General features: G+C 36.3%; 1 protein-coding gene across 1 annotated transcript; it reads left to right on the top strand.

Moving 5' to 3' along the window:
- Window positions 1–31: 31 nt before the first annotated feature.
- On the top strand, window positions 32–25,742 carry LOC124153811 (nuclear RNA export factor 1-like). Its single transcript, XM_046527184.1, has 12 exons — window positions 32–433; window positions 643–729; window positions 826–933; window positions 4,920–5,058; window positions 5,137–5,336; window positions 5,606–5,715; window positions 9,582–9,618; window positions 14,469–14,713; window positions 17,514–17,682; window positions 18,240–18,407; window positions 22,450–22,601; window positions 24,822–25,742. The coding sequence occupies exons 1-12, from the start codon at window positions 194–196 to the stop codon at window positions 24,922–24,924; spliced, it is 1,758 nt and encodes a 585-aa protein (XP_046383140.1). The 5' UTR covers window positions 32–193; the 3' UTR covers window positions 24,925–25,742.
- The last annotated feature ends 498 nt before the right edge of the window (window positions 25,743–26,240 follow it).

Raw genomic sequence — 26,240 nt, 5'->3', positions numbered from 1 at the left:
AGAGGGTGGTAATATATGGATAAATTCAGTCATTTTGGAGAAATTTAATAAAAAATTGTGTTCATTTGTATTTATTTTCTTGCTGTGAAGAAAATAAATGAACTGGAAACACAGAGATTAGTGCAAAGATCAAGTAATAAGTTAATACGCAAAGTATGGGTATCGCACATGTTGGCAATAACATGTTGGGTCGATGTTGGTAATAGTGTATTCGTTTCCATGCTCGGTTCTGTTTACAAACAGAGGCGGATTCCCTGAAATACTCATTTCATGTAATGTAATTGGTAAAAACGAAGGAAAAATGAGTGTGTCGATTTCTGAGGGCACGGTGACATTGGATGGACGCATTGACAACCGAAATATATTGGCTTCGGAAAGTTTTACTCAAGTCCAATGGATTTTGTACATGAGAGATATTTGGCACCGAATAACCGTGAGTATGAGCCGAATGTCGTTCAGTTTTACTGTGAAAGCATTAGCATATGATCTCCGAAATGTTTTGGTTTTGTCGCAATGTTAAACACCCGCTGCGTTGGTGTGAAGAACCCCAGAACTCCATGTGATATTGTAGTTAAAAGAATCACAATCATTTCCTTAAATGATGGTATTGTGAGCTTAAGCATGTATTTAATGGCATTTCAGGTTTTTGATGGTTGGCGTCTTGGAAAAGATCACGTTTTGAAAGTGATATATGCCGCTGTAGCACCTGAAGAAATGATAGCATTTTTGGTGAGATTCTGAAATTTATGATATGGCCCAAGTATGGCATTTTTGTTTACCGAATGAAGTTATGTGGTTTCAATTCCAAAAATTTCCTTCATATAGTACCAGCAGGAAGAAGGTGATGCTGTATTCTTCGTTAATCATTGTGGTCGGGCCATAAGAAAGTTATGCCAAACAAATTTAAATGTTCATAATCCCCATGGAAGGAAAGTAAGTTCATCTATATTATAGTGAATAGAAACTTACGGGTTATCATATGTATATATTTTGGTTGAATACTTTGGAAATCGCCTTTTTTTTACACCAATCCATGTTTGTTGTGTATCAATGTGTGTTCATTGGAAGAAATATGGCAGTTAAATTATTTTGCAGTTATTCTTCGTTTTTTCTGTCACGATATGCCCCCATATGTAGGAACTGGGCTTGAGTGGGTGTTTATTTTAGGCATACTATACTGAATTCCTATCCATTTCATTCCACTCATATTCACAGAAGTATTTTGCACAACAGAACTCCACATACCCATACATTCTTCAAACCAAGGACAAATCCAGGATTTTTTTCCGGGAAGGGGGGCACAAGGAGCTGACAGGCAAACAGTCATCTCATTTTTGAGATTAAAAACAGCATGCAACAATTACTATACAAAACATTCTCTTTATTTTTATATTAAAGTCATTAGTATGAAATTATATGATTGAGGCTTCGTAGTACACAATACACATTAATATAATGATGCCCGAATAAATTTAATTTTAAGAAAACCTTATCTATTTTGTAAGCGTCTGGGAGGGGAATGCACATGCCCCAAAATCCCCCCTAAATCTGCCCATGCTCCTCACAGATGCATTGGGAAGGCATTTCTTTTAACCTATGGCATAATTTTCTTGTCCAAGCCTTGTGAGCCGCCTACATGGCTTCACAGAGAGCAGTAGGATTTCAAAAACAATTTCACAAGATTCATTGTTTTTTTTTGTCTTTTTCCATTTGTTAAATAGTTTTTTCTCCAATAATTTAATGTGATGGCTAATAACATATATTTGAATTTATAATTAATTAGGTAGCAGTTTCATATCTTAAATATGAAAAATAACCAATCCATTGGTAAACAGTGACAAATTTAAACATGTGATTATAAATATGAAAATATTTATATTTTATTGTTCTTCTTCTAATCGGGAAAATACTAGGAATTTGTATGGGGTAATAATTAAGGAATAACAATATCTTGAAACTAAATTTTGGAATAGCTAAGCAATGTACCTATGTATTCCATTTACATTGTGTTATTCCACTGGCTTTATAATCTTCTAGGTGACATGCTAGACTAGATGATACTGTAGTATTCATTTTAATCATCCTTCAGATGGATATCAATTACTGGAATTTTTCAATTTAGTATGTATTATTTTAAAATCCATTAGTGCAACCAGAAGCACAATGAAGAAATACAATATTCTGTATATCTTCTGAAGATATGCTGTATTCAACTTATCCTCCCTTCCTCACTCTTGAGAAAAACCTTGTCTCACCTGGACAATGCTATGATTCCCCTTCCCTTATGCAAAACTAAGCTCACTGGTAATCCCTCCTTCATAATAGGGTATTTATAAAATACATATATTGTATATTTGCATGCTGTGGTGAAATATATTAACATGAGTTAAATAAGACTTTGTAATATTTTCGCTGAATTTATTTTTGTATCCATTCAACAAACTTTTCAAGTGAAGAAATATTGCAATGTCGTTCATAACTACTAAATTCATAAATTAGTTGAGCATTTATTCCATGCATGCCACATACTCTTTTTTCTGCAGATAGTGCTAACTTTCCCAGTCCCTTTTTCGTTTCCATATCCTGATCATATAAAAAATGCTCAGACAGTAATTTGGACTTTACTCTTGAAAAAATTAGATGCTCACTAGCTACATTTCAGATGTTTACAATTATGAATAAAATTCTTTAGAGAAAAAATATTCAAATTTATGTAAAAAACAAACAAAGGACACATTCAACACGTCCTTATCATCTTTTTCCCATTACCATTTGTTACGTCACATCAAACAACTTCAGCAGAAGTACATCCTGCCGGGAAGGGACTACTCGTGACACGTCCAAAGGGAAAACATAACTCAAAGGATATTTCTACTAGGCCATGCATTCCAAGTTCCCTGGGTACTATCCTACGTGAGCAATGCTGGAAGGCCTGCTAATCACAAATAAATAAAATATTGACAAATTTAGAATTAAAACATTGAAGTTTAATGTTTGTCCTAGCCTCCTTTCTTTTGCTGCATATCTAAGTCTTCTTTTTATTTTTAGATTTTTAGCTGATATCTGGCCATTGCCATCTCCATATGTCTTTGTCAAAATCTCCTTCAAATCAGTCCCTGTCTTGGCTATGATTGCTATGTCGTCAGCAAATTGCAGCGTACCTATACTTTCTCCATGGTTATAGACACACCAAGCCTTCTCTTTGATATCATTGATGGCTTTCTTGATGTAGGCATTAAAAATCACAAGGGACAGTGCACACCCTTATCTCACTCCTTGTTTCTGCAATGTTGGGTCCAGATTTATTGCAGCGTCTTGGTTTTTATATTCGAACAGTGCCCAATTCCATGCTCATTGTTGAGCACTCCAATTTCTTTAGGGATGCTTAGCATTGAATTTCATTTGAAGTTATCAAATGCTATGAAAGTTGGTTTGTTCTTCTGCAATCTCTTCTCTGTGATTGGCCTACGAGCCAAAATTGCTTCTCATGTGCCCTTGCTTTCCCTAAATCCAACTAGGTACTCATCCAGGAATTTTTCTGTTCTTCTTACTATTGTCCTTAAGATGATTGTCGTCAGTATTTTCAATGCATTCAGGCTTATGGTCCTAAAAATTTCACACATCAGTCTTTCTTTTTGGGAATAGGAGTGATGATGTTCTTCTCAAAGTCATTAGATATATCTCCTATTGAGTACGTATCAGTGGTAGTTTTAGTACATTCACTTAAAGTCTTCTCTCCTGCATTTTTGATAAGATATGATAGAATATCATCTGCTCCTGGATCCTTAATTTTTGCAGGTCTCTTGTTGTAGTGTCAAATTCCATTCTTAAGATGCTGGCTCTCTTTTCATCCCTTTCTACTTAAGAATTTAAAAAAATATAAAGACTCATTTTATTCCAAATATTTTTTGTGTTAAAATAAAAACACTTACGGTGAAGTTGTACCTTGTATTTCCTGCATGCTTCTTTACACTGTGCCCTATGTCATTTTCCTCAACTGATCGCAATTAAGTAGTTTCACACCATGAACTGCCCCCTCTACGCTTTGAATTTGGGAGGAAAAATTCAAGAGGACCAGTAGTTTAAGGTGCCACATTGTAATTCTGGGCAGAAAGCTAGGAATCACAATTGAAACTCTTCTATTAATTAACTGCAGAATGCATATTTTCATATGGATACAGAAACAAAATGGTACAGAAGCCCTCAGTTATCATTTTCTTTGATTGTTTTAGATTTGACTCTTAGCATGCATCTAAAAGGAAGAAAATCAGACAATTTGGCTTTTTGGATAAAGAGGGCTGGATTCTCTTGTAATTATAAAAAAGCATTATGTGTCTAGTAAAATTAAATTGGTCAAGAAATATGCACGATTTCCTGCCAGTTTTGTGAGAATACCTACATTTTTAAACCCCTGAGAAATAGGTTTCCCTGCCATGACGAATGATAAATTTGTCTTTTAGCATGTACATTTTCCTTTTCCCTGTCCAGTTTTGCTTGTCAATCGGTGGATGAAACTATGTATTTACATTTAAATTAGCAGTTTTGGTGTTCTTATGTAAGATATTTTAGTTTCCACTTATCTTATTTTTTATGGAAATGGTTCTCTCCTTGTGTTTGATGGTGGTAAATCTTACCTTGGATATTCCCTATGCCTGGTGTTTGACTGCTGATGTTTCATGTGTATGTGTAGTCCTATTCATAGTCATTTCAGATATTGTTAGAGTCAGTCATCAAAATGCAACCAGTGAAAAATTTTACTCTGTGGTAATTTCATGAATTTTCATGTGAATTGTCTTTATAAATAAGTCTTTTTGAGTTGTGCATTTGTACCCTTGGATGTTCGTGAATTGTACAATTTTGGTTTTTCAGTTGAAGTTTTTTTATCCATTATTGGCAACCTTTTATTTTAATTGTTAAAGTTGGTGTTACAAATTCAACTTCGCTACCCAATGATGACCAAGATATGCATGAAAAGCATCCTTACAAGAGTCATTTCTACAAACATGTATAATCCAGCTGAGAAAAGTCTTAGTCTTTGGAAATTTCATAAGGATCCAGGTATGTATACTTTTCCTTGGAGTTTGTCTCTTAATATTTTTTACAAAGCAGTTTCACAATTGAATTAATTTCTTTCAGAATTAGATAAGTGGATGTATTGCCCAATAAATCTAAGAAGAATTGCAGATGAAGTGGTGGCTTCTTTAAGTAGCCTGAATATTCTCCAAACACTGAGAATACTAAACCTATCACACAATGCCTTGGTATCTGTTCAGAGTCTCTGTTTTTTAGTCCAAAATGCACCAAATCTTAGAGTTCTTGACTTACGTTTTAATTCAGTGAGTATAAGTAAGACTTAGGTAGTCTGTAAGATTTCAACATTGCAATATAGGTATAGAATTAAGAATATTGATTGATAAGGGATTATTTTAATTTAAATAAAAAAATTAGCTGTTGACACATGTAGATAATCCTGCTGAATTGGTTTGACTACATTCATTATTGGATGAATTTGTAAATTTTTAAATGTTTTTTTAAAGCTAATTTAAATTCAATTTGCTTGCTCTAAATAGAGTGATTTCTACTCATAAACTTATATAATTTTCAGCTTTCAGAACTTTCATGTCTTGGTCGTTTGAGAGGATTGCAGCTACATGAACTTGTTCTTGATGGCAACCCCTTTTGTGAGCTGTACAATGAAGAGGCAAAGTACATTGAGTAAGTAATATTTTAATGAATAACAAGTATATTTAGGTCATAAGGTAATGTACATTGTGATATCATTATGCTTGTTAGTTCTTTTACATATTTAGGTATTCTTAAGATCAAATTATGTAAAAATAATTCTGTTTCTATCTTTCTTTGCTCATATTTTCTTATATATATGCACTTTCATGAATCTTAGTAATGCAAAGTAGCTTCTCTCAAAGGAAGGTACATATATTCCTTCTCATTAACCCTTTCGCGCCGAATGCCTCACCTGTGCGGCGAGGATTTTCTTCCCTAAACAATGAATGCCGCACCTGTGCGGCACAGGTCGAAAAAAGTGACTATCGCGGACACAATAGACCCACGGATGCGGTCGCCCCTCACGATCCGCCTTAGTGCGAGCCCAGTCCCATCTTCGGCCGCTCAGGTCGACCTTTTCCTATCCTCTTCACGCGGTCAACTACTGTTATTTGCAGTGTGTTTTCCAAAAAAATATTTGTTGCTTACTTTTGAAATTCAATGCTAGAAATTAATTCATCTTTTTTTGCTGACCACATGGAAATTTCAAACAAAATTCTAACGTTAATCTCAACGGAGTTATAGAACAACTAGTAAATACATTAAATCCGTCTAAATCAACGTTAGAATTTCGTTTAAAATTTCTGCACGCTCAGAAAAAAACAAAATTCATTTTGAATGTAAAAAAAATCGGTGCGAGCAACAAATATTTTCATACATTTTGCATTAACATTTTAGCCAGTTGACCGGGAACTCGTGCTAGGAAGGGGCTTTTAATCCTTCTAGGGTCTGGGACAGAGGCCGAGGAAAGGGATCTTTCCTCGGCGCCCTCTGAGTTGGGTCCAAAAATGGTTAGGGAGGGAACCACTGCCTTCAGTTGACGCGAAAACGCTTTGTACAAGGGAGTAAAGAAAACTTTCAAGAGACTCGTATTGGGGAAGAATTTCCCTCAACGAAGGTCCGGCGCGAAAGGGTTAACGGGTTGTAGCATCTCGTTGTGATATGGTTTTATATATGTACTATTGTTTCCAAAAGTCTGCACATCTATGCTCCACTCTCGGATTGAATAAATAAGACAAAGCAGAAGAACAAACTAACTTTTATGGCATTTGATAACATAAAATGAAATTCAATGCTTAGAATTGCTAAAGAAATTGGTGAGCTCTACAATGAACATAGAATTATAAACAGTTCATGTAAAAACTAAGTCTCTATGATAGTGTGTGGGCCCAATGTTGCTGAAGCAGAATTGGAAAAGGAGTGAGACAATGGTGTGCACTGTCACCTGTAATTTTTAATGCCTGCTTCAAGAAAGCCATCAATGAAAGCAAAGAGAAAGCTTCGGGTGTCAGTACCCTAGGAGAAAGAATTAGTATGCTGTGATTTGCTGACAACATAGCAGCACACACATGAAGGCACTCCCCTGTTATCATTAATCTTGGTAAAATTTCCATGGAATTAAAGAAAACTGTTAAAGCCATTTTTAGGTACCAAGTACAAGGCAAATTGTCTGTGGTATAAGATGAGGTTTTTGGTAACTTATCATAAAAGGAGGGGTGTAAGGTTTCTCAAGATTAATTTATAAATTTGTTTTCTCTTTAAAGTAATTATACTAGTCCATTTCTATGCATTTGGAAGCTTCAGTTACTCATGTAATAATAATTATTTATTTGTACAAATACATATCAACATAAAGGTTGTAGGACATGCCAAAAAAAAGAGGGATGAGATTCATACAAAGTACTTGTTCACAAATATCAAGATATGTACAAAATGTATAATATAATCACATATAATATATTTTCAGAAATAAAAAAGAAGTACAGTGCAACCTCGATATAACGACACCCCACGGTGCACTAATAAACACTCGCTATAGCGAATTGTCGCTTTACCGGAAGTGGAGCAAATAATAGCTAATATACCTGTTGCGAACAGATATACAGGAACAGGAGTGGTGCGGCGACAGATAAACATCTATCCGATAAACGTAAGCATAAATCCAGACGAAAGGCGATGTTTTTTTGCATCACTAAATTTCCTTACTCAAATAACGACTAACTATTCAAACAATTTATAAGCGCCGCACTGAATAAAAATCATGCAAAGCATTGTTTCGTCAATCATTATATTTATCGAACGACAGTTTACCACATAAATTTGAGACTGAGTACTCCATTAACTTCATTTCTAACAAATCGCTAGCAATTACAGAGGTTAAGGAGTCTTGATTAAAGTCTTCCGGCGGTGAAACCCTTGCTATAGCGAGAGCCAACACCGAAAGGGTCTCGTAAAAACGAATTTTTTAAACACGCTTATTATAGGGTCAATTGACGGTGCATCGGCTATCTCTCGTAATAGCGGGGGTGTCGCTATAGCCCGTACTCGCTTTAACGAGGTTCCACTGTACTAGGTTGTAGAGTCAGTCAGATATTCAGTTATAGTATACTAATTCTTTGCGAGCGGGAATACTTTCAACTTCCTTTTAAAAGACACCAATGACTGGCATGGATTTTTCAAATGGTGTGGGAGTTTATTGTAGGTTTGGAGTCCCATTTCTCTTGGACCTAACTTAGTCCTATTTGTCCTCACTGTATTAATTTTATGAAGGCTTTCCCTATTTCTTGTTTCTTAATTATGAAAATTGGAGTTAATTTCAAATGTCCATATTTATATGCATAAAAATAACAACAGATAATAAATAGACACATGTTAATGGTAGGATCTTCAAAGTTTTACAGATGGGGTTTGAGTGAGCATCATAAGGTTTTCTTAATATAATATTAATTGCCCTTTATTGCAATGTAAATACTTTGGATGTGTGAGGTGATGAGTCCTAAAAAATATGTCGTATGACATCAAGGAATAAAAAGCACCATAGTATACTGTAAGTAAAATATATACATCAACAGAGGTTCGGAGGTGGCATAAAAGGTAGCAAATAGAGCTAATTTTATTAGCTAAAATGTCAATATTCTTTACCCAGGACATATTACCACTTATATATGAACATAGAAATTCAGTTGAAGTAACATTCTCAATGGACTTTTTACCAATTTTAATTAAAATACTTTCCAGGAGATGACTTTTACACCCAAATTGAATCGGTGTTTAATTTCTATTCATTAGCAATGCAACAGCGAAGAATTTTTTTGTTTTGCAGATTTAGAACTCATGATAAGGTCATTTTGTGATGGGGCAAAAAGTAAGATGTTTGTATCATTAGCATACATTATGACTTCAGCATTAGGAATATTGTCAAAAGCTGCTGGCAAATCATTTATGTAGATAAGAAAAAGAACTGGGCCCAGTATGGACCCTTGTGGTACACCAACAGAAGTGGTACTACTCTCAGAGAAATATGTATCTGTTACTGTTGACAGAGTGACACAGCTTGTGTTCAATTGGTGAGGTAGGAGTGAAGCCATTTGTTAGCCTCTCACACCCAGTTTATTGATTTTGTTGAGAAGGCATGAGTGATTAATGAAATCAAATGCCTTGGAGAAGTCATAGAAGAGTCCCATCGTTTTATGCTTATAGTCAAGAGAAGATAGTAAGAATTCAGCAAACCCATGCTGGTTAGAAGGCAATTGGGCAAACTTTTCTAGGAATGAAGTTAATTGGTTACAGTGTACCTAGTGTTTTCATTCAATCCTCTGATTCTATAGCTCAAGGATTAAACCTAAACTTGAAGAGACTTGTGTTAAGATGGTACATCATAATATTATTTTTCGTTATCCCTATTTGTTCACATTGGGGAAGTGTTGTATAATGTTAATATTGGAATAATTTCATTGTTAATTAGAACAATTTTGATGCAATAGATTTATTATATATTCAATTTTCTCTTTTTGCAGGGAAGTAAGGGAAATCTTCCCATCTATCATAAAGTTGGTAAGTGTATGTAAGCAAATATATCAGGTATTTTACTATCAGAAAATCACTCAATGTTGAAAATATATTTATTATTTTAGGTACACATTTCTGACTGTTGTATTTCCCTTGATGCAAATGGTTGAAAAAATATAACTTGATTTTCAAAATAATGTACAAATATGGTATTGAGAAGTGTTCACCTCGTAAAATCATCAGAGGGACTGGTAATGCAAGGGTCTGGAATTTGCATGGCCAAACAATACACAAACTGTTAGGAGAATATCCCTATCCCTCCAAAAATAATGAGACCATACATATAGGGTAGCGTGTCATTAATAAAAAAAATACATTAAAATCTGGTTATAACATGTGAATAAGGGACCCCACATTAATTACAAAAAGCTCATTGGGAAAGAAAATAAACCCAAACAGCTAAATATTGCCACACATTTATTTGATTAATACCATTTAAAATTGATCCTCTGTATTTCAAAGTCACTACCTGATATAATGGAAGTTACTTAAATATTTTATGTATATAATTTCTTGGTGTGTCGTTAGATAGTATGATTCAGTCTGCTAACCTGGGAAACGTGAAAGATTTTTGTGCTAATTTACCCAGAACTCTGATTTCCTTTCAAGGAAACTTTCTTCCAGGAACCTTGGATTTCAAGAATAGTTTCTTAATTTATATTCTTCACTTATTAGCATACTTACAAGGGGAGTGTCCAACATCTGGGTCTCTATTTTATATAGGAACAATATAGAATTCATTCAAAATTTGTTGGATAGAAACATAAATCCCAGAAATGCTTCATGCTACAACATGGACGTAACATTATTCAAAGTAGGCTTCCGTATGAGAAAAATGGGAAAGTATCAGGTGCCCTATGTGCAAAAAATATTCCATGCATAAAAATAAAATTTTCAGTGAAAATCATGGAAATAATAATGAATTACATACTTCTGTAAAAGAAAATGTAGAAAGAAATGTTGATAATAAGGGCTGCAGACTGGACTTCAATATCCAGGGACATTGGCATGGTAATTGAACACTTTAACAGATGGACTTCAGCACTTCTGTCCATGTATGTAGCGGTTCTTAACCTTTTCTCTATTAAAGACGTAAATATACGTGTGGACGTTTCTTGACCCGGGATTCGAAAGCCGTATATTTTTGTCGGAGATTTTCTTACACAAGTGAATGAATGCCGAATATATACGTTTCCTGGCTCTCCCCCTTTTATGATGGTCATGGGTGTACAACGTCTTTGTTTTGGGACCCAATACTGCGTGTTTCGGCTTTACCCTTGGAATCTGGGAGCAGGCACCCTGACCCCTTGTCTTTTATCACCCCTCTTAGCGGTAAGGGACCGCAGTCATGCAATTGTATATCCAGTCAGTTTTCGAAATAAACATTAGTTCTTTTCTCAAAAATATATACTAATAATTGAATTCTTTGTCTTATGCGCAGCCCTCCCTGGAAGGGGTCGAAAAAGGTTGGAGCTGAAAGCGTGTGATTATCCGCGAGACCCTTCTTAACAAATGTCCTCCAAAAATGCTCCGTACCACGAGAAAGAAGAGTCTCTTGGGGCTGCTCAGTTCAGCAGTCATGCTAAGACGAAAACTCGCCCTCTCGAAAGGGTTAAAAGGGAACAAATATGACCTGTAAATTTTTAATGCACTTTTTTGTTTAAACTGTCACTTATATAATCCCATATCGGAGGCGATTCGAGGACAGCTCCTAATGGACTAACACTACAAAGTTTGATGAAATTCTGAGGCCCAGATTTCGGACACTCCCCTTGTTAGAGCACATACATATTTGGTAACAAGTTAGTGGAAGTGATTGGTTACTGGACTTCAGTTTTAGGTCACTAGAGTTTCTTTCTCTGGAGTATTTCATGGTTTTAAAGTCACTGTCATGTTAAGAATGTTATAGAAGACATCTTTCAGGCAGTAAGAAAGTGTCTGCCCTGCCATAGTATTATGTGTGTACAATGATCAGAATAAAGTGATAATACGATGCTATTTTTTGCCTCATGTGTTAATGTATCAGTTGAAGTTTCATAGAAATGAGGATGGTATGTTGAAGCTCATTTAATTAAGGTAAGTTGCATGTAATAATAATTACAGTGGAACCCCGATCTATCGTTCCCGCATTCATCGTTTTCCCGCATTCATCGTTCGCCGTTCCTGGTCCCAAATAAAGTTCCACAAAGACAATGTAATTTTTTCCTGCATCCATCGTTCCCCGAAGTATCGTTTTCCCGCATTGATCGTTTGAAGATCGCGGTCCCGTCGTATAATTTTCCCGCATCCATCGTTTGACGAAAATGAGACGAAGTGTTTACAACGTGTTATTTGTGGCTAATAATGTCAGACACATAGTATGAATCTCCCCCAGGAGATTGAAATACTACAGGAAGAAGCTGAGTGCCGTGGGATAGTTACATTAGCGCATTTCCCGAGATCCGCTATCCCCCTCCATTCAGCACTCGCCTCCCCCCCCTGAAGCTTTCTTCTTCCCCGAAATAAAAAAAGGTTCCAGCTCGCGCAGCGATCGTATTATGAAGACCTTAGCTTCGAAAAAAAATATCAAGTTACATGAGAATAATAGAATTCGTGTTTCACGCCTCTCCGATTTTCGCCCACTGAATTTTTTCAGCCTATGAATCACCTACTAGCCCAAATGGTGTCTAACAATGAATTTCGGCAATTGGTATTATACTTTTATTAGATTGAAATATTAGTAATGTGCATGTAATGCAAAAAAGAATGATACCAAACACGACGTTATTTCTAACGTAATTTAAGCATTTTAAGCAAGGAAATATGTAGTTGGAATAAAACGATGGTGATTTCTGGCGAATCTCGATATCCTCGCAGCTGATTGTGAGCTTCTCGGCAGTTGAAGCGTCATTTTTTTCGAAAAAGGGCATCAGGTTACAATTTACGAGTTATGTTACAAGTCTCATTTGTCAGAGTTGCTAACGAAGCGATGTCTTCTCAGGGTATTTTGTTTCTCCCTTCTAGCAATTTGAATTCATCTGCTCATCTGGCGCTACGCTAATTAGAAAAGAATGGGTAAGTTGCCTTATCTTTAGGACAAAAAATTTCATGGCGCAGTCATATGGTCATGCTTCAGCCTCTGCAGTAAGCTCTGCTTACGCCGTATGCGATAGCATTATTGCCGATATTCACCTCTTACGAGTGGTTCCGTACTTTCCAGGGTGAGTTGACTTCAAACCAGCGAGTTTTTTCCGTGTGGGTTCAATAAAGTCTGGTTTCATTTTTATTAGTTTTATTTTTATTCGTCTTCGGACCATTGCCCTTACGAAGAAACAAGTGAGAACTTTAAAAGATGGACGGAAAATAATTGAAGACGAAGAAAAGAATCCGGGCTAGAAGCGCGTGAATATTGCAGAGCGCCTCGGGTTGTCCGATAGCACATTACAGCAGGGGTGGGGGTAGAGCAAGATACCAGGTGAAAATAAAAATGGGATGAAGCCGAGGAAGTGGGATGAAGGGCGTGCCGCTGACGATTAACGCAACATTATTAACACTTTACACATTGCCTCAATCATATGAAAAATTTAATTGTTAGAAAGGAACATTTCAAATAATAAACTATTTATGGCCTTCTTGATCCATCTCACAACCAATCACTGCATCGGCGAAAGCGGCTGTTTTAGGCATAACATGCACATTGCTCTTGTAAATACGTGTACTTGAAATAGCATTTGATGGATAAGAATTTTTAAATCAGACAGAAATCCATAATAGCAGTGAAAATGCCGAGTGGAGTGCAAACATTTTTTAGCAAGGTGGCGTGTTTGTTTAGGATATTTGAAAGAGATATAAGTCGAATCAACAATATGACCTAAGTGGTTCGATAAAGTAGTAATATTCCTGTAATCAGCTAAAATCTTGTTTGAATCCATTAATAAATATCATAATTCGCAAAAAATGCAGTGTTTCCTGGGACATAGGCAAGCTGGTCAAACATTCCCGCATTGATCGTTTTCCCGCATTCATCGTTTTTTTCATCCATCCCCCTGAAAAACGTTAGATCGAGGTTCCTCTGTATTTATTTGTCCAAATATCTACAAATAGGATATAAGACATGTCAAAAAAAGGGGGAAGAGATTCATACAAATTACTAGTTCACAAATATCAAGATGAAATGTTATGTACAAATTGTATAATAGAATCACGTATAATATATTCTCAAAAATAAACTTCTATCATTAAATAAGTTTTAAAGTACCTAAATAAGTTTCTATCATTTCAAGTTGCTGTGCGCATAAATTTACTTCTAAAATATTCCTGTGGCCAGTAATTATTTTCCATGAGCAATACCTACCCATAACTTAATAGCACCCTGGAAAACAAAGTAATTTCATGGAAAACCTGAAAATTTCCAATCAGACACCAAAGTTGATCATTTAGTATTGTTAGAGGCACCAAATTTTTGCAAATGGCAAAGTCTCCGAGTTCAGTGAAATGAAATTTTTCTTTCCATGATTGTGATATATGCTTCAACGGAATGTTAGACGTGTACTATGAAGGTACAGTTTTAATGTTTTAATACAACTATGGATATGAGTATTTCTGAAATAAACTGGCTATTCACAAAAATTTGGTGCCTCCAAGCCTTAACTGCTCTTCTCCTGAGAACTACTTTTCTTGGGCTTCTGAGGGCTTCTTTCATTCATGATTCTTCTCATATTTGATGTCCCAAGCATTCAAGGGCCAAAAGTGACTCCCCTGAACAATATTTGTACATGGAGTATGCATAGCTTTATGATGTGCCCGTTCATTTTTTATTATATATGTATATTACATATTTTTTTAATTGTTTTTAGGATGGAGTGGTTTTACCTCCTAAAGGATTTCTAGTTAATTTGAAACATTACATTTGTGATCCAGAAGCAATACCCATGGTGGAGCAATTTATACCCTATTATTTCCAAATGTATGATGGGTGGAGTGGTTCAAGAACTCGTTTAAATCTTATTGGAGCCTACTCAAAAGAAGCATTATTTTCAATGTCTGCTGCTCCTTGTCCAATTAATGCTGGACTATCTGTCTCACCTCAACCTGCAGGAAGGTAAGACACAGATAATATGTGGCAATGTGTAACTCAGAAGCTAAATTTGGCCTGTGTTGTGGTACAGCTTACTAATTTATCTGGAATTTTTATTTGAATGTTCAGACAGAAGTGGAAAGCATTGTTGGTATTTGACTTTTATATTAAAGGGTGGAAATTACCTTTCGTAGTTTTTGTCACGGTTATTTTCTGAGATTTTCATTTGGTGGCATTTAAATATAAAGCCTGTTTCTCCATGTACAGTGAAACCTCGATATAACGACACCCCACGGTGCACTTATAAACACTCGCTATAGCGAATTGTCGCTTTACCGGAGGTGGAGCAAATAATAGCCAATATACCTGTTGCGAATAGATATACAGGAACAGGAGTGGTGCGGCGACAGATAAATATTAATCCGATAAACTTAAGCATAAATCCAAACGAAAGGCGATTTTTTTGCATCACTAAACTTCCTTACTCAAACAACGACTAACTATTCAAACAATTTATAAGCGCCGCACTGAATAAAAATCATTCAAAGCATTGTTTCGTCGATCATATGCCAATGCACAACTGACGGAGCCATTTTTCTATGCACTTAATTAGTTCATTTACATGATCATTTTGGTATTTTCCACTGAAAATTCAAAAATTAACTGATAAAACAGTACCGCGGCTATTTAATGCCTCAAATGTTTCCATTGGTGTATGTTTATTGTTTCTGTACGTTGAGCGGCAGTGAAGTGAATTAACGCTTTACATTTGTTTCTACAGGCGAAAATGGTGGAAGGTTGTATAACGTTCCCGCCTTGGAAGACTTTTTCTATCAGATAATGTAATATCTTCATCATCTACGGTAAAAAGTTTACTAAGCTTGAAAAATGATGTGATTAAAATTGCCGTTGTTGAAAAAAAGTTTCTTTTTGAGTGTTACGCTCGCGACGTATTCGAAATAATACACCGAGTTTATCACGGCACTGCAAACGAGAGTTAGTTGTTCTGTGAGTTCTTCCAGCGGCCACCAGGGGATGCTCGGCTACACATGTGACCAAGGCCATAGATAGAATTCTATCTATGGCCTTGCACGTGACGGAAGAGAGCGCCAGTACGACTCCGACCACTGGTGCGAATAGTTCACCCTCGTAAATCCGCAACGGAGAATAAATACGTCCATCCGGACAATTCACGCTGAGTATCATTGCTTCGTACATCCTACATCATCGCTAAGGTGCACTACCTACCTTTAGAGGCATCATTGCAAGAAATACCTCATACTGCAAGGGTTTTGTCGGGGAGTTGTATGGAAAAATGTTCCGTTTCGTCTATGTTATATGACGCGGGGAATACTTCTAAAGATACTTATGATCGGAGTCCTTTCTTCCACAACTTCGGGTTTACACCGCAGGCATCACCAGCAATTATGCGGGGAGATAACGCTTTGATGCTTCGCATTAGTATAATCAACCTTCCGCACTCTTAAAATTCTCGATTCGCAATCTATTCCTATCTATACTCCGCTTTAGGCTTAGGCGTAGCCCCTTTCTCAGAAGTTCCCGCAGATTTGAGTGGGCAAAACCACCCGAACAAGGCTCCTTATAACTCTTCATCATCCGCATTCCTTGGGCGCTTTTGTTTTTTTTTTTAATTTTGCAGATCGAATAGGACGATAAATTAATTTCGACACTCTCATATTACTCCTTTATTTTTATTTTCTCGCTTAGACGTGTTTGGTGTTTTTTTGGCCATGGTGACTGCCTTCAAATGCTTTCTATTCGCGCAACTCACGGACGTGCGGGTATGCTGCCGACTGCTTTCTGCCGCCCGAGGAACAAAAGAAGATGAAGCATTCGCGAATGCTAATGCCACAATATTTTCACCAAAATTAACTACTTATCGAACGACAGTTAACCACACAAATTTGAGACTGAGCACTCCATTAACTTCATTTCTAACAGATCGCTAGCAATTACAGAGGTTAAGGAGTCTTGATGAAAGTCTTCCGGAGGTGAAACCCTCGCTATGGCGAGAGCCAATACCAAAAGGGTCTCGTAAAACCGAATTTTTTAACATGCTTACTATAGGGTCAATTGACGGTGCATCGGCTATCTCTCGTTATAGCGGGGGTGTCGCTATAGCCCGTACTCGCTTTAACGAGGTTCCACTGTATTCAACTTTTGAAATAATAGGAATTATTTCCAATATTCACATCAATTATCCACCTCAGTAAATGTATGGCATCAAAGAGAGTTTTACAAGTCAGGAAGAAGGCACATTTCACTTCTTCATTACTGATGCCATGATAGATGACGTTGTATGTTGCACTAATAGTTACATTCACAGCATAAAAATAGTGGGTTGATATTTGTGTGCTTGAGAAGTAAAATAATCGGAATGAGAGATATTGTCCTCAAGTGGTAATGGAAATCAGACACAAAGATAAACAGGACCATTTCTTTTTCCTTTTTCTTGACCTCAATTTTTTAATGTCGATTAACGTCTTGGAGGGTAGGTATCAGAACTACACTCCTGGATGTCAATTAACATAAACAGGATCTAGATATGAGCTGTTATGATTAGCTATGCATTTTCAGTGCCACACAAGGAAGAATGCCGTTTTGACACCTTAATTAGCCTTTTTCATCTGAATATACCACCTTAATGACAGGAATGTGATATAAATTTGTGGAGAAAAATTGCCATGGCATGTCCTCTTGTGGGGGAGAATTTGGGGTCTCAACCAAAAGGTTGAATAGAAGTATCTAATGCCATATTTTTTATTAATTTCAAGCTTTCAAAAATGTATTTTTTCTCTTTCAGGATCAATAAATATTTCTCTGAAAGTAGAAATCTCTTGAAAATGTCTGACTATATAAAGACTCATAGGACTTTAATTCATGGCAGAGAACAGATAGTTAAGTTTTTAGGGGACCTACCACTTACAGAACATGACAGAAAATCCTTCAGTATTGATCTGACTGTATTTGAAGTAAGTAGGAGCATTCACTTTTATTTCTTTCCTTTACAACATTTTTCCCTGTTCTAAGCACCAGAAGAAATTATCTTCAGCTCTCGTGGAAAAAGAATTATTTCTATTTTTCCTTGACAATGTTTTAACTATTTTCCATTACTTTGAAGATGCTTCTACTTTGTAGCATGAGAGTCTTTTGCATGTACAATGATCCTTACCTGTTTGCATGGCTAAATTTTCAATAGTAAACTTGTAGGTACCCTTTATGCCTTCTGTGTGTGCTCTCCTTAAGGCAAGGGAAAAATCAAACTGCAGAACATTATGAATTATATTTTTCCTGTTGCTGCTTCTTACAAAGAATCATAAAAATTGAAATCATAATTTAAAGAAAATACCTTTGCCTGAAAATGTGAACACTGTGAATGAAAAAAATTAATGACAATTTTGTTGTTTTTGTCATTTCAAATCTTTGAGGCAAATTCTATAAAAACTTGTTGAAAAGTGCCATCTTGTTTCATTTTCTACACATAAAATAGTTACCCTTATAATACATAAGCATGCTTTATCTATTGCAGGAGAGACAGGTTGTTATGACTGTACGAGGAATATTCAGAGAGCTTGATAACTCAGAGAATTCTTTATGCTCTTTTAGTCGTATGTTTGTATTCTGGAGGAATGGTGCAGATTATTTTATTGCAAATGATATGCTGTTCATTACTAATGCAACAGAACAGCAGGCAGAGGTAAGGAGTTAATGTTTTCGATAGGTTTTGAAAATTAATTTTTATTTTGTGGTATCATTAACTAAGGCTACAGCACCTTTTATTGCAGTATATAAATACCTATTAGATTTTTGACTCATCCAATGAAAATTGCACCAAAATTACAATTGATTTTGAATTTTGTTGTTAATTTATGGAAAATCAATGGGTACACTTTTTTTGTCAGTAGATATGTTGCATGAAGAAATTGTGTACTCAAAATCACTTCTTTAATTAAGGTGACAGAGGTTAGGAAGTACCCACCATACTCATTAGCACTGGTTTAAAAAAAGGATCATGGCTATAATCTGTGAACACAGTGGAAAACATGGCACAGTAGACTCTCATTAATATGAATAATGTTATTACAAAGTCCTCGTTATTACGAAGCAAATCGTTGGTCCCGACGAAAAGGCCTATCCAATCTATATTAAAAGAAACGTTGTTACAAAATTTTCGTTACTGCGAAATTACGAATCTCAGTCCCGGTTCTGACAGTTACAAAATGAACTTTATCACGAAGTTCCACGAATAAGCAACAACATTTAGGTGGTTATACATTACGCTAAGTTTTAATAAATGCGCCACTTTTAAGTTCTCCTCCTTTACTATGCCCAAGAGCGTCAATTATGGTTGTTTTTTCAGTATGCACGCAACATCATATAATAAACTTCATTCCAGTGAAGTCATGGTGACCCACTCATAACCACTCGTAAATTGGACTTACAGTTTGTCCTCGTCATACGAACTATCAGAGATTTCAAATTTCAAAAATTCAAAAATTTCAAATTTCGAAATTGGCACCTTTCGATTTGGCTGATGCTATGCAGTGTGGCGTGAGGGAACTCGCACTTTGGGCACAATCTGAGCAAAGTATCATTGAATCCAGTGTAAATTTATGAACTGTTGCACATTTTGCTCTTCCTAACCACGGGAAGCTATTTTTTTCGGCTCCAGCTGCTTCGCACGTCCAGCTAGATCAGTTCGTCACAATCGTGAGTTAGCGAACAATTGTGATGCAGTGTTGCATTCTGCAGGATAACCATACTCCTCAATACCTTGAATGCTGTCCGCCTGGCGAGAGTTGTCTGATGACAGCACAAAAGGAGGGGCGGAAAACCCTGTGCTAGCACGGTTTGCAGCCAATCGCTGTCCCCCAAACGTACCTCACACCCTCGCCTAGTAACACAATGTTGTCACATGCATATGAAGCGAAGAAACAAGCCCTTTTTTTGAATCACCATGACAAAGGATTGTTCCTTTGGGTCCTTCACGCTCGTTGTCCCTTCCGGCTCCTTTCTTCACGGAACTCTTTTGTTTACAAGTGGTGTAGACGTTTCGCTTTCTTACCTGACAACCTTGCACATACCCCAAACTAGACCATTCTGCCTGTCATCGGACAACTCTCTGCAGCCAGACTCTAGGTTTATCAACATACGAACAAGGTCTCAGAATGGATCTAGTTCATATATAAAGAACTTAATGTATTCGGGAAGATATGAACTCTCGATTGTGTTATGCCGCATTCTTCTATTGAGAAACGGAAACAAATTTTCTTATTTATATATATTTGGGCGTAATTTACGGCATATTTTATATATGTACTGTTTTTTTTCAACAATTCCTGTGAGAAACATTCTTATGTACTTCGTTAATACAAACCTCCGGTTTTTCGGTCCCTTGAACTTCGTTTTAATGAGAGTCTACTGTATCTAAATTATGCCCTACTTGCCACCTCCAGGATGTTTGGCATGGCGTGACCAATCGCCAGTATACAGCGTGCAATATTTTCCCCACATGTACTCTACAAGATCGTAAAAAATGTATTAGGTGCACAACTAAGTTCCTGCTGTTTGTCAATGAATGGCTCTAGAAGTGATTGGGGGTCGGACATAGTTGACATATTGGAAACGTCATGTACCAAGCTTAGACAATTACCATATAAATGCGTGTAAGAGACGCACCTTTTTTCCCAAAAATTGTAGGGGAAAAGGGGTGAGTCTTTTAACGAATTTCCTATCTTCCCCCCATCCCCTAGGTCAAAAACAAGCAGGAGGTAGGGGAGTTCTCCCTTAGTGACGTTTTTTACAATGCTCCTGTTAACGCTTCTTTCTTGTAAGCATCACGCCGTCGCATCGGTACCTTAGAGGTGTACATGGAAAAGATCATGTTGCGAAAAAATCTAATCTGACTATCCCTTGTAAGCATAATAAGGTTAAGACTACAAGTGAATGCCTATTTATCTCCAAGCGCCATTCATATTGTGTAAATTTAGACGAACAATGCCACATAAATATTTAGTATTGAAAGTGGAAATTTTGATAATTGTCAAAAGTCCAGGCATACATCTGCAGCACTGTGCGATAGGATTAAAAAAATGCCACAATAATGTTTTTTCTTTAGCTCTGCTGCTCAAAATAGGGGTGAATCTCACACATTTATAGGTTAGTAAACAAACTGCTAGACTAGAATGGTTAGTTTCTTTTGGCATTATATCCTCATTGTGTCGTGAGTTTGTGCCAAGTAACTGCCGTGTGCGGGAAGTGTGGATTTTCATTTTTTTACTCAAAGAAAATGGTGGATGAAGCACATTCAGAGCTCCATAAAGTTTACAGAGATGCTGCTCTTAGTTAAACAACATGCCATGATTGGTTCCGTCGCTGCAAAGATGGTCATTTTCATGTTGACAACCGTCCACATGAAGGAAGACTAAAAGCCTTCGAAGACGGTGAATTGAAGGCTATTTACATATGACTGTATGAGTGTGCCATGAACATTACTACTGGTTACAATATCAACAGAGCATGAGATCACTTCCTGAAAATCGGAGGGGAGAGATCTCCAATCAGGAGAAGCTGAGAGAGAAACCTGCCATGAGACACGGAAAAAAAGATGTGTAAACCAGAAAATTTGAATGCAATGGCACTTGGATTCCTAGTTTCATAATAATGATGGGTGAATTTTACATGACGAGATTTGAGTAAGACATGAAGAACCTGATCAGATATGATACCATAATATATTTCCCCAAATTGTTCACCAGATTGAAATTTTCTTGATTTTGTTTTTCCCCATTTTGTGTCATTCTTTCAGGTTCCACTCAGTGGGATTTCTTATAAGAAATTTGTTTCATGTGAAATAATCTTTCCCTTTTTGATGAGGTTCATTATGTTAAAAAAGAGTAACCTGTATAAAGTTAATTTTTCAAATGGGTTTGGTACTGATTGTCTGGCTACTTATTACCCTGGCTTAAGAACTGATTGACAAATAATCCAATTAACAGTTAATTTAGCTGCATAAAGATACATAATTGACTCTGTACTGTGTTAAGGTCAAACATACACACATACATACTTTTAATAAAAGTCGTGGTTAGAAGGATGGATTAATTTAAATCAATGGCGGTGCATATATGCATGTTAGCAACTGCACACCCAAAGGTGAATGAATTTTAAAAGAAAGCAATGTATTCCTTTGAAAAGAGAAAGATAAAAATCCTGTCCACACAGAGTTGGGATATGAAGCTCCAAATGCTACTGCTATCTCCTTGGCGAATTCACCACTTTACAAGTTTGAGATCCCGTGGCATCGCACTGGCCACATATTTAGTCTACACAATCGCTTGTGGGTGTTTGGGTGGGACGAGGAGGTAAGCAGGGGGGGGGGGGGGGGGCATGCCATGTTCAAATGGGTGCTGGGAAAAGACTCAATACAACATGAGTGCGCATGCACATGTTTGGTGAGTAACTCGCAGGTAGTGTAGCGGTGTAGCTGCCTCCTACACTACCTGCACTCAGGATCCTAGTCCGTCAATGCATTCAGTGCCATTTAGCAGCATTCATTTGAACTTCATGCCCTTTTTCATCATCGTGTATCTTCTCTAATGCACACCGAGGATATATAACCACCAGCCACCACTGATTTAAATATAACTATGTATGTATATATTCCATAAACTTGGGGCCCATAGTATTGAGTCTAAGTTAGAAGGTAATTATGTGTTAAAAATTATTTCCTCTAATAGGTGTCATTGAAATCCTTACCGCCAATGACTGCCAACCCTGGAAATGAAGCTGACATGCAACCAAATGTGGATGATAAAAACTACGAAATAAAACAAAAAATGGTCGAAGAACTAGCCAAGGCCACAGAAATGAACCTCAGGTGGTCTAGAAAGTAAGTCTAAAATTTTTGTAATCTTTAACTGATAGTTAAATTGATGATAGAATAACTCACAAACCTCTGTATTTTTCCACCCGTCTGTCAAACTTAAACCAGCCTGCCTTTAATTGGATAACCATCATTCTCAAATTTATGATCAAAGTGATTGTTAGATTTTTTAGAAGAACAGATGGGGTTATTACATATCAATGTAAACTGTCGATTATACGAAGTCAGCGAGACTGGAAAATTGGCACGTCGTAATATCGAATTGCTTCTTTCAAACCTTTTAATAAGTCACAAAAAAATCTTTGCTTTTGTTCCTGCCTTCTTAATAAATGGCCACTAAAGACCCCTCTATCGCTCAGTGAAAGCCAATAAAAGGCCACTAAAGATCTTTTAGTCCTTAGTGGCCTTTACTGAAGACCTTTTAGACTTTAGTGGCCTTTTATTAACACTTTCGGTGGTTATTTACGCTAGAATTTTTAAAAATGCTTTTTGTTATTGATTTTATGCTTTGAAAGATCATTTTAAAAATTATACGACCCTAACTTCCCGTTCTTTAAAAGTAAAAATCAACGATTTGAGCTCTAAAGAAATTCCTGTCCATTTAAGAAAACGTAATCAATTAACGAATTGAAACTTTATGTGCACCAATTTAATCTTAGAAATTTGTGGTCAGTAGCGAATAGCAACTATTATCTATACATAAGATAGATATTTGTTTCCAAGGCCTACGAAATTTTAATGGCTGCCGGCCTAACCGCCATTTATGTCTCCCTCTATCGCTCAGTGATAAGAAAAAACAAGGGCCTTAGCCCGTTGCCAAAATAACCTCTGTAGGTTAATATTTGTGGTTCCTTCTGTAGTGTCAGGTGAATTTATGATCTTTTTAATTAGCTCTTTTCATTATGATTCAGTTGTGATCATAATTCACGCAGGATATGATTTTCTACCGGCTGCTGTCACTGCTGTCATGTCTAGTCCAGGTTGCTGCTTCTTCTCTAATGTTTGTTGCTTAGACGCTCACGAGGCACCGACTGAGGAACATCGCACATTCACTCATGAATTTAGTTCAAGCCCATTACGTACGATTAAGCACTTCCATGACGAAAGACAGCCAGACGCCGCCTTCCCTCATGGATAGATAGCAAGGTGCTAACCTGAAAACTTAACGCACGGAATCATCTAATCCCATTTCGCCCTCAATATTGGCTCGTGTATGAAGTATTAGGTATATTATCAGTGATACCCTTACTAACTCTCCCCTTCTCTCGTCGTTGACAACCGCAGTATTTTCCCCGAAATGTAACGTTGTCTCTAAAATGAAAATTTGAAATGAAGAATATTTCCTCTATCATTTAGTAACTAAATTCTATTCCTTCCTCATATTTCTAACTTTTGATTTGAAAAATGGTGTCACGAGGTCGCTTGTTTACCTGCAATAACGTTGAAATTTGCACAATTTTATAGACTTGCTACATTTTTTTGGTATGATTCAATCACTTAGGGTTTGAGTAGGAGTGTAAGAAATACCCCGCACAACCTTCTTCACATGTTAAACTATGAAATATTGTTGATGTGATGTTTACGGGTAGGCATGTAAATAGGGGCATTGTATCAGCCACGATATTTTTACGGAACTCCTACTTCCCCTTGATTCCCACCGGGAGTCTTTAGGCGAACCCTTTCCCTCCAAAGTGGCACTATCATTTACGATTTCACACTTTTGATGGACCACAGTCAGAAGCACTGATTTGTTAGCTACTTACGCTGGCATTACTATTTTTGTTGACAAATTTTTTGCCATAGTTAGTATAAACAAATTCCATTTGCTCCTTAGGATGGAGTCAAATTTTCGTAATTTCAAAACATATCATATTTCCAAAACTTCATATTATCGAGTAGTGCCATGTATATACCATAGGCCTTTTACCGGAACCACAATTTCACAACGTATTATCGAAAATTTCATAATATCCTGCTTTATATAATCGAGAGTTAACTGTATCAAGTGTTCTTTTCAAGCGAATATGGCTTCATATTGGCAATTACTCATTAAAAGATTGATCTATTACGAGTTGAAAGACACTACTTTGCTATATGTGTCAATTTTTTTGTTTTACTTTGATTTACCAATGGTTTATGCTCTCTTGCAGTTGTTATCAATTAGAATGTCATAATATTCTCATTCCTATCATATTTTAGTTTTTCACATTTTATGTCATCTTTTAGGTGCTTGGTTGAAACAGAGTGGGATTTTCAAGAGGCTCTCATCATTTTCATGGAGTTATACAAGGAAGGAACCATACCTCCTGAAGCATTCAAATTGCAGTAATTTTTTCTCCAATTTCTAAAAGAAGAGTCATCACCATGTGGTTTCATCTCTGAAAAAATGGTGTTCATTACAACTGAGTGGAGTAGTTAAATGTGCAATTTTCTGGTCAAAATGAGAGGGTTATACACATTATGTGGCAGGCTTCTTTTTTCTAATGTGAAGTGAACTCATTCCATTATTTGATGTTATGATATTTAACTGATTTCCAAGGGAGATTACAGATACACCTGTTTGTGATCCTAATGCAATGGTAGTCACTGTGTAATGCAATGCTAATCACTGTGATTCCCATTCATGCAGGATTTTCGGAACCATTCAAATATACGTTGAGTACAGCAATTTTAGGTGCCTCTGAATGAATTTCCACAAGAAGTGTCCAACCGTTGGTCTCAGAGTACATTATTCATATTTTGATGCTGGTAAACTTTATGTTCAGAGACCTCATTTTAATTTGCTATCATTTCATCTTTCCTGGGAAAAATTGTGGATAAAAATGTATGTTTGAAACACTGGCATGTATTCCAATATTCAATCACATCCAGAGTCTCTCATTAGTATGCAAATGTAGTTAAATAATTTAGGTTACCAAAGATGCTTAATGTTGAGATTCAGTTATCACTATTATTCCTTTAGCCATCAAAATGATGCAGTGTGCATCCAATAAAATTTTTCTCGTACCTATGTTAATTAGCCTCTCCTCTAACGTGACTTAATCTTGTAATGCTGATTATGGTTAGCACACACTACTCAGCATTTCCTCATTCCCACTTCACCGTGGACCTATTTTTAATAAAAATATATGATTGATGACACAAAGAGTTATATCACTAATGATTTTGCAAACTCCAATGAAATTTTGATTTTCATTTACACGTTAATAACTTACATTTAAAACAATTTTAATACAGAAAATCTCACAGTACATCTTTGCACTGAATTTAATATTTAACTTGGAATTTCAATTTAATTACATGCTATTAACCCAGGATCTGATAAAATATCAATCTTAGTGATGATAAATTATCATCAGAGAGAGAGAGACTCATTTCTCTGCAGATTTTAATTACTCTCTTACATTTTTCATCTTGTTTTAAGGGCATTTAAGGTATATCTTAAGAATTTATCTGATAAAAAGGTTTTGTGTTCAAATCTGAGACAATCCTGCACAACATCAAACAAAATCCCTGCAAGAAACATAGGTTCAGGGAAAGCTAACTGGCCCTCCTTCCCTGAAAGAGTTGAACTTACAAGGAGCTGAGCTGGGATATTAGAAATGCGAGCTTTGGTGACATTGGGGTCATTCACTCAAGACCTTA

Source organism: Ischnura elegans, chromosome 2 (assembly GCF_921293095.1).
Source record: "Ischnura elegans chromosome 2, ioIscEleg1.1, whole genome shotgun sequence".
Lineage (NCBI taxonomy): Eukaryota > Metazoa > Arthropoda > Insecta > Odonata > Coenagrionidae > Ischnura > Ischnura elegans.
This window is presented reverse-complemented; position numbering and strand designations above follow the sequence as displayed.